The sequence below is a fragment of the Culex quinquefasciatus genome, chromosome 3, assembly GCF_015732765.1.
Source record: "Culex quinquefasciatus strain JHB chromosome 3, VPISU_Cqui_1.0_pri_paternal, whole genome shotgun sequence".
In the NCBI taxonomy this organism is placed as follows: domain Eukaryota; kingdom Metazoa; phylum Arthropoda; class Insecta; order Diptera; family Culicidae; genus Culex; species Culex quinquefasciatus.
In genome coordinates, this window is record NC_051863.1 from 42,269,824 (window position 1) to 42,279,985 (window position 10,162).

Below are 10,162 nucleotides of genomic sequence, written 5' to 3' on the forward strand. Positions count from 1 at the left end.
TGGTTGAATTTCTTCGCGACTCAACAATAACCAATGACTGATGACAACTTCGAGTTGCATGCAAAAAAAACAGACTCTAAGTAATTAGAAGCTCGATAAATAGGAAAAATAACTATTTAAACATGCTTTCAACGGTTGACACCCATCCTATTTGTTGCCACGTTCTTAGTTTTATGAATTGAATAACACTGACCTAAAGTTATCTGTGCATTTAAAATATTTTGAAAATGCATTGGAAAAGCACGAAAGGATTTTTCTTAAGATCACATTTATTTTATTTCTCCATACACATTTTAAGCATGCCATTTATGACTTGTAAATCAGCTGTGACGACCCACTCATATTTTTAAGGAAAAAGATCAAAACTAACCTGATTCTGGAGTCCTTCTAGTTTATGCTTCTGTATTAGTTTAGAATGCGCAAGCACATTTTCCATCTAGTTGGCTTGTGAATTTAAATAGATGTTTGATTAAAAAATACTAATTAGAAACAATATAAAGTCAAACCAACACGGAGAAAAAAGAGTTCCTAAAATCGAGAACAAGCGTTCATGAAAATGGGAACCACGAACAAAGTGTTCAAATTTCATGGTACGTTTTTCAAAATCGTAACATGGGATTTGAATACTTTGTTCGTGGTTCCCATTTTCATGAACGCTTGTTCTCGATTTTAGGAACTCTTTTTTCTTCGTGTTGTTTTGATTTTTCATTTAATTTGGCGTTTTTGGTGTCGTCACCAAATCTTCGCCACGGCTATTTCAAATGGGAATGAGATATTAGCCGTTTGTTATTCCGCATCGGCAGCCAAAACTAAACAATATTTTAGTAAAATTCAAGTTCCAGAAGATGCGTTGGAACATCCTCTACCATCTGGAGCAAAAATCTCGATTTTGCCAAAAGTGGATAATATCCGTTTTTTCAATGATGGGCAGTCTGATTGTCAATAATAATTTTTGAAGGAAAATTTGGCGAACATTTTAAATAAGTACCGGCAATGGGGCTGAAATTGGGTCTTGGGAAATAAATTGGGTAAAGATGATTTTTTACGTATTTCACCTTTTCTTAGGTTCTTCTCAATGAAATTTCAGCTGATCTGTCAATAATGGAGTAGCAGCTCATTGGCAGTCAACCATGATCATGCTCAGTTCTCAGAATCTTCTAAAAAAAAGATACTTCTCAATGAAACTAAATTCTGTTAAAAGAGTTTGTAGGGAACATCTTAAGATGACTTAGCTAGTAAAGATCTCGTGTCTAGAACAAATCCTGTCATTTTAGCAGGTGTCATAAGTTAAGGTACATTTTTGACAAAAAATGACCTCTCGAAAAAACACATTTTTAATATTTTCGTAGGTATTGTTCAAAAAGTACTAAAATGTTTGAAATTCTCTAGTTCAAACATTGTAGCATGTCAAAACGATTCCCTCGAACAAGAAACACTGTTGCATGACTTGTTTTTACCATGTATTTGTATTTGAACATCATTTATGTTTAATTTGACCGATTGTCACTCCCTCTAAGAGGTGAGAATGGGTCAATTTTCAAACGATTGGCATTTAAGGTAGAGTTTATCAAATTTCCACCTTTTGATAAAAATTTAATATTTGTTAAAACATTTCTATCTAAAATAACATTTATTCATCATTTTTCCAGTGATCTTCACATGAGGAACCCCAAGTGGGCCAGATTTCATAATAATTTCAAAACCATCGCGCTGGTCACAGTTTGGTGACCACTGTCCTAGAAAGCTGCCAAGATGTATGCAGAATTTAAAGTAAATTTAAGCAAATACTCACTCAATAATGTAATATGGTATAATTAATAAATATTATAATCTAAAATTGAGCATATGTTTTGGCATGTTACATCGATTGTATTGCACTATTAAATTACTTGAAGATCTGATAAGTAGCTGAATAACAATAAATAGCATCCAGAACCTTTCTCGGACATTTCATAGGGTTGACTATCAAAAAATATTTTCAAATGGGTCTAACATCGGGTTTTTATATCGGGTTTTATTTCAAACAACAATAAAACTTATTTTACTGAGCGCATTGGAATATTGAACGACTTAAAAAACTTAACAACTGATTTTGTTATTTTATTTTTTTATTTTGGTGTGAGCAATTCTCTACGAAATCGGTCTTTTTTCTTCAATTTTAATTTTTGTATTTTTTAATCCGGCTGAAACTTTTTTGGTGCCTTCGGTATGCCCAAAGAAGCCATTTTGCATCATTAGTTTGTCCATATAATTTTCCATACAAATTCGGCAGCTGTCCATACAAAAATGATGTATGAAAATTCAAAAATCTGTATCTTTTGAAGGAATTTTTGATCGATTTGGTGTCTTCGGCAAAGTTGTAGGTATGGATACGGACTACACTGGAAAAAATAATACACGGTAAAAAAATTTGGTGATTTTTTATTTAACTTTTATCACTAAAACTTGATTTACAAAAAACACTATTTTTAATTTTTTTATTTTTGATATGTTTTAGAAGACATAAAATGCCAACTTTTCAGAAATTTCCAGGTTGTGCAAAAAATCACTGACCGAGTTATGAATTTTTTAATCAATACTGATTTTTTCAAAAAATCGAAATTTTGGTCGTAAAAATTTTTCAACTTCATTTTTCGATGTAAAATCAAATTTGCAATCAAAAAGTACTTTACTAAAATTTTGATAAAGTGCACCGTTTTCAAGTTATAGCCATATTTAAGTGACTTTTTTGAAAATAGTCGCAGTTTTTCATTTTTTTAAATTAGTGCACATGTTTGCCCAGTTTTGAAAAAAATATTTTTGAAAAGCTTTAAAAGGGCATTTTAAAAGGGCATTTTAAAAGGGCGTAATATTGAATGTTTGGCCTTTGTGAAATGTTAGTCTTGATTTGAAAATTCCAAAAATATTTTTTTCTAAGAGATCGGAAAATTTCACAAATGTTTCATGTATTAACATTGAAAATCGGACCATTAGTTGCTGAGATATTGACGATAGAAAATGGTGGGTTGTTTGGGTGAAACTTAGAAAACATCAATTTTCCTGTTTTTAAACCTTTGCATTGCAATATCTCAGCAACTAAAGGTCGTATCAACAAAGTCCAAATAAGCAAAATATAGAAAATTTTCTCAGCTTTTCAAAAATATTTTTTCAAAACTGGGCAAACATGTGCACTAATTTAAAAATGAAAAACTGCGACTATTTTCAAAAAGTCACTTAAATATGGCTATAACTTGAAAACGGTGCACTTTATCAAAATTTCAGTAAAGTACTTTTTGATTGCAAATTTGATTTTACATCGAAAAATGAAGTTGAAAATTTTTACGACCAAAATTTCGATTTTTGAAAAATCAGTATTGATTAAAAATTCATAACTCGGTCAGTGATTTTTTGCACAACCTGGAAATTTCTGAAAAGTTGGCATTTTATGCCTTCTAAAACATATCAAAAAATAAAAAAAAATAAAAATAGTGTTTTTTTGTAAATCAAGTTTTAGTGATAAAAAGTTAAATAAAAAAATCTCCAAATTTTTTTTACCGTGTATTATTTTTTTCCAGTGTAGTTCGTATCCATACCTACAACTTTGCCGAAGACACCAAATCGATCAAAAAATTCCTTCAAAAGATACAGATTTTTGAATTTTCATACATCATTTTTGTATGGACAGCTGCCGAATTTGTATGGAAAATTATATGGACAAACTAATGATGCAAAATGGCTTCTTTGGGCATACCGAAGGCACCATAAAAGTTTCAGTCGGATTAAAAAATACAAAAAAAATCGAATGACCGAAATCCTAGAGAACTGCTCGTGTGTAACCTTTCCTGACAGTAAGGGGTAATTCTCCGCCAACTCACACGAAATCGGGAAAAGTTGCCCCGATCCCTCTTCGATTTGCGTGAAACTTTGTCCTAAGGGGTAACATTTGTCCCTGATCACGAATCCGACGTCCGTTTTTTGATATCTCGTGACGGAGGGGCGGTACGACTTCTTCCATTTTTGAACATGCGAAAAAGAGGTGTTTTTCAATAATTTGCAGCCTGAAACGGTGATGAGATAGAAATTTGGTGTCAAAGAGACTTTTATGTAAAATTAAACGCCCGATTTGATGGCGTACTCAGAATTCCGAAAAAACGTATGTTTCATCGAAAAAAACACTAAAAAAGTTTTAAAATTCTCCCGTTTTCCGTTACTTGACTGTAAAAAATATTTGAACATGTCATTTTATGGGAAATTTAATGTTCTTTTCGAATCTACATTGACCCAGAAGGGTCATTTTTTCATTTAGAACAAAAATTTTCATTTTAAAATTTCATGTTTTTTCTAACTTTGCAGGGTTATTTTTTAGAGTGTAATAATGTTCTACAAAGTTGTAGAACAGACAATTACAAAAAATTTGGTATATAGACATAAGGGGTTTGCTTATAAACATCACGAGTTACAGCAACTTTACGAAAAAAAGTTTTGAAAAAGTTACTTTTTGCGTTTTTCTTTGTTTCGTCGTCCGTGCCTGTCGCGGGAGACCATGAACGGCCATGATCGATGACGACCAACTTTTTCAAAACTTTTTTTCGTAAAATCGCGATAACTCGTGATGTTTATAAGCAAATCCCTTGTGTCTATATATCAAAATTTTTGTAATTGTCTGCTCTTGTGCAACATTGTTACACTCTAAAAAATAACCCTGCAAAGTTAGAAAAAACACGAAATTTCAAAATAAAAAAAATGTTCTTAATGAAAAAATGACCCTTCAGGGTCAATGTAGATTCGAAAAGTACATTAAATTTCCCATAAAATGACATGTTCCAAAATTTTTTACAGTCAAGTAACGGAAAATGGGAAAATTTTACATAAAAGTCCCTTTGACACCAAATTTCTATCTCATCACCGTTTCAGGCTGCAAATTATTGAAAAACACCTCTTTTCCGCATGCTCAAAAATGGAAGGCGTCGTACCGGCTCTCCGTCACGAGATATCAAAAAACGGACCTCGGATTCGTGATCAGGGACAAAAGTTACCCCTAAAGAAAAAGTTTCACGCAAATCGAAGAGGGGTCGGGGCAACTTTTCCCGATTTCGTGTGAGTTGGCGGAGAATTACCCAAGTATCATTGGGCATCACCTCCCACTCTGTAATTATTCTTAGCTTTAAGAAAAACGAAGTACCGAAAAGGACCTAATAAAAATAATTTTATGAAAAAAAAGTATCAGAAGGCCACAGTTGATTCATCGAATCACAGTTGATATTTTTTTGTTGCTTCAGCGATGTTTTATAGTAATCAAAACTCTTTTATGAAAATACATTATTTTTAATTCAACCCAAACATGCTAAAATTAAAATTGTTTTCGGTCGATTGGACTTCTTTTTACTTTAAAATTAAGAAGTTCAGTTGAGCAAATATTATTTCCCTTGATTTAAGGCCAATGTTTAAAGGAGACAACATTAGCTTTTAAAAATATAAGCAACGGATTTATAAGAACATGAATAAAATAGTAAAATGTCTGAAAGAAGAAAAAATAGCTAATTTGTTTTCCAACTTATAGCTGCAACCTATCGTGCTGCACTGAAATTCAATTTATGTCCACGGAAATCATAAATAAATCATTATTTTTTTCAAAATCGGAATGCCTAACATCACATTGTAATTGCTCCGGTTATTGCTGCCAATGCACTTCCAACGGTGGCTGGCGGTGAACCACCAAGTGATAATATTTCCGCAAAACTAAGTCAGCATAACGAAGCACATTGTGCATCTAGTTACAACGATAACCATTAGTCATGCACGATTGTAATCTCAGCCCAACTTTCATTACAGTATCAAAAGCCACTACTCCCAACTACGCCGTGCCTGTCAATCGATGATAAGCGCCATTCATAAATCACCTGGTCCGAACAAGCTATTAGTTTAAACTTTTACCGCACATCATAAAAAAAAAGGATATTAAGTTGCTCCTTTCGTCGTTTAACAACTCCACGGTTTGCGTGTCCGTAAACCGTCTTAGTGCCCCTCAAAACGGTCAAATATTGTAGCAGCAGCAAAAAACGGCTTAAATTGGTCAATTCTCCTCTCGTCGCTGACGCTATAGCAAACCGTCAAACTTAATGGTGCTCGGCATCGGTACCAGCACCCGTTCACGAATCAATATTAGAGGAATCGGAAAATGCCGCACACACATGGACTCGCTTCAGAGCACTCGCGAGGTGGAAAAGCCCATTTTCCTCGTCATTAAAAGCGAAAACTCAGCTGGGGTGCCTCGGCCTGATCAGTGCACATTAATATAAATCACGCATCTTCTCCGGCCCCGGCTGGTATCACTGATAGTGTTGCCAGACTGGCGTGGTTTCACTTCCAGGACCATGTGGAAGAAAACGCGCAGCTCGTCGTGGTGCGTTAATTGAGGAACGGCTTTGGACGCATGGGTGCTCCTACAAAACTGCAGCAGCTCGTATAGTGCCAGTCAAAATCCGTTGCTTGTTTTTCGCTGATTCAATTATACAGCTGCCCACGGCAAGCCAAGGTCATTGAAAGGGATAAACATGTTGCGCGGTGTAGGGTGGTTCTGAAAGATTATACATATATGTAAGGATTAAATCAATTCAATTATCTTGTAGACTTGAACAATTTGTTATCTAATCTAATCTAATCTAATCTAATCTAATCTAATCTAATCTAATCTAATCTAATCTAATCTAATCTAATCTAATCTAATCTAATCTAATCTAATCTAATCTAATCTAATCTAATCTAATCTAATCTAATCTAATCTAATCTAATCTAATCTAATCTAATCTAATCTAATCTAATCTAATCTAATCTAATCTAATCTAATCTAATCTAATCTAATCTAATCTAATCTAATCTAATCTAATCTAATCTTTTCTAATCTAATCTAATCTTATCTAATCTAATCTAATCTAATCTAATCTAATCTAATCTAATCTAACGGTGTGCTGGATTTCCAATCCAGAGGTCGTGAGTTCAATTCTCGTACCAGGATGATGAAGAGAGGATTCTGTAAACGGATCACATTTTACAGAATCTACAGGGGAGGAAGGATGCGTAGACATACCGTATTAAACGCTCCGAAGTAGACTTATTCGTTATCTTCACAAAAATCACGGACATTCTGAGTTATAATTCTCTAGAACGAAATTGATGGCTCGATTTGGTGTCATCGGCAAAGTAATAGGTTATCATATGAAATTTTGCGAAAAATAGTTACACGGAAAAAACTATTTTTTTGTATTTAATTTTTTATCACTATAAGTTGTTTTAAAAATATAATACCTAATACGTATTTTTCATTTCATTCCATTTATTTGTTGTTGTAGCATTACACTTAGATATGGGGAACTTTTAATATGTCTTATTACATAGAATAAAAAAAGAAAAAAAGGCTTCTTTTGCACTACAGTTTAAGATGGCAATCCCAAGGCAGAAGCAAAAACTCTAAGTGTTAATATAGGTATTCGGTGCCCACTCCCCGTGCCATACCTTCACACTTAGGATACCCGGGAGGCGGAGTCTTGTCGCAAAAAGAACGATTCACGCCTGTGGATCCGTTGACGAAACCGCAAGGTTTAAGAGGGCCACATTATAAGGTGTTACGTCGATTCCGTTCCGTGAAGATGGTGCATAATCTGATACCAGAGACATGATTTAAAAAAAAGTGATTTTTGAAAAAATAAAGCAAAACATTTATAAACGAATTTCTAAAATTGTGTTTAAGAATGTTTATTTTTTAGAATGTGTAATGATTTCAAGTGCCGGGAACCGTGGTGTAGGGGTAAGCGTGATTGCCTCTCACCCAGTCGGCCTGGGTTCGATCCCAGATGGTCCCTGTGGCATTTTTCGAGGCGATATTTGTCTGATCACGCCTTCCGTCGGACGGGAAGTAAATGTTGGCCCCGGTCTAACCTAAAAAGTTAGGTCGTTAGCTCAGTCCAGGTGTAGGAGTCGTCTCCCTGGGTGGAGTGGAGTCGCTGGTAGGCAGTTGGACTAACAATCCACAGGTCGTCAGTTCGAATCGCGGGGTGGATGGAAGCTTAGGTGTAAACAGAGGTTTGCAATTGCCTCAACAATCAAGCCTTCGGACACCTAGTTTCGAGTAGGAATCTCGCAATCGAGAACGCCAAGGCAATGCTGTAGAGCGAATAATTTCATTTTGGAATGTTTTCAAGTTAAAGGCATTTTAGGCACTTTTAAAAAAACAGCACGATTTTTTGGCCTGTTGGTTGTTGAGATACAGCTTTTTAAAGTTTTTTTAATGGGTTTTCTCAGTGTCACCTGATCACCCCTCATTTTTCAACTGATCATCAGTAAATGGTTTCGTTTTTCAATGTTGGAAAACATCGCTTTAGTGAAACTTTACTTTAAAATGGTCTTAATTGATCCATTTTCTAATAAAATAATGTTATTTGTTTGTTGCTATCTTGCCAAATATCGCTTTTCGACGTTTAGAGAAAAATAAATTAATTCTCATATAAAACAAAACTAACAGAACATCTGATCGAAATAATGCAAAAAAAAACTGTAAACCACCCCAACGACAAACTAGACACGTGAGAAAAAAGTAGAGGGAAAATGCACCGAATCGGAACTGGCCAAAGCTATAGTGCGCATTGGATCGGACCTTTAGGGTGTGGGAGGTGCGAAGTGCGAGTTTGGATTTGAAGAGGACGAGTTAATCACGCATTTTATAGCATAATTACGACATAACAAAGGGGAGGGGGTGTTTGTTAGTAATCGTGTGTAAAGGAGCATCGAATGAAAGGAAATTTGATGGCAGGAAAATTATGCAATGAATCAATCACATTAACTAAATTTTCCTAACAAATCCAAAATTTTCTGAAATACTGATCTTGCAAGTTTAATTTACAAAATCATTGTTACGCGTGCCGGAAAAAGTTCCGCGTTGCAATCACCAATCACCACGTCTACACCTAGAGCGTGCAATTAAAGATCTCTCGATGACTATGGTTAGATCGCTCACCTCACCCACCATGATTGCTGACAATTCAGTTTTTACCTGCAGGAAAGTATAAATGAGCTCGCTAATCGATCGAGAATCTCAGTTTCATGAATTCTCTCCGAAAACCATAACCATGAGCTGGCGAAGTATCATGCTGGTGACTGTAGCCAGCATGGTACTACTACTTGTCAACTCTGTGGAAAGTGTAAGTTTTTGGAATAGATTTAGACCTCAAGTTTCTTATTCATCATTATTCCAGTACGCCTCAATGGAACAGTTGACCAAATCAGGCGACATGATGCGATCAGTTTGCATGAACAAAGCGAAACCCTCTTTGGAGCACGTGGAAGGTCTTCCCTCGGGGAAATTCCCGGAAAGCAAAGAGATCATGTGCTACGCAAACTGCGTGCTTGAGTTGATGCAAGGAGTGAGTTGTTGAATGCGAGTAACGATTATCAAGAACTGAAATTCAAACTAAATCTCAATTGCAGATGCGTAGGGGTAAAATCGTCGCCGATAGTGCTATGAAGCAAGCTGATTTGTTGATCCCTCCAGAATACGCGGAACCTACTAAGAGGGCATTCGATACATGCCGACATGCAGGCGACGGGGTCAAGAACAACTGTGAAGTTGCTTATGCATTACTCAAGTGCCTGCACAAGAATAATCCGAAATTTTTCTTCCCCTAAAAGGTCCTTTTAGTTATTAGTATTGCAGTGCAGGTGGGATTAGGCTAAGTATTGCAGTTTTCAAGAATATACTGTATGAGCAAATTTCTAAAATCATAAGTTTGTTTTGTTTAAACTTCAACCCTATTAAACGTGATACACGGTAAACGAACTATCAATAAACTTCCAAATATTTTTGAAACAGTTGAAGTTCGATAAATTTCACTCACGCTTTTTTGTGTTGCTAGATTCTGAAATTGAATGCCGGATACGAAAAGATTTTAATACTTTTTTTCAGTGATTGTTGCGAAATTTTCTAACCTAATCAAATCTGACTCTAGGCTGCGCATCCTTTCGGAAGCATCCTGGAGAATGTCGGAGTGGTTACTACTCACATCCTTCAATAGTACTTCCAACAACTGTGTCAAGTTAACCGCGAAGATGATTCGTTGAAATGTTTTGAGATTGAGCACGAATGTTCCAACAATACAGTTCTAAATCTACAGGGAAGGAACAAACGTGGGGA

General features: G+C 35.2%; 1 protein-coding gene across 1 annotated transcript; it reads left to right on the forward strand.

Moving 5' to 3' along the window:
* The first annotated feature begins 9,082 nt into the window (after positions 1 to 9,082).
* Positions 9,083 to 9,754, forward strand: LOC6047742 (general odorant-binding protein 72). Its single transcript, XM_001864726.2, has 3 exons — positions 9,083 to 9,173; positions 9,228 to 9,395; positions 9,460 to 9,754. Exons 1-3 carry the CDS (start codon positions 9,102 to 9,104, stop codon positions 9,655 to 9,657), a joined length of 438 nt encoding a protein of 145 aa, XP_001864761.2. The 5' UTR covers positions 9,083 to 9,101; the 3' UTR covers positions 9,658 to 9,754.
* Positions 9,755 to 10,162: the final 408 nt, after the last annotated feature.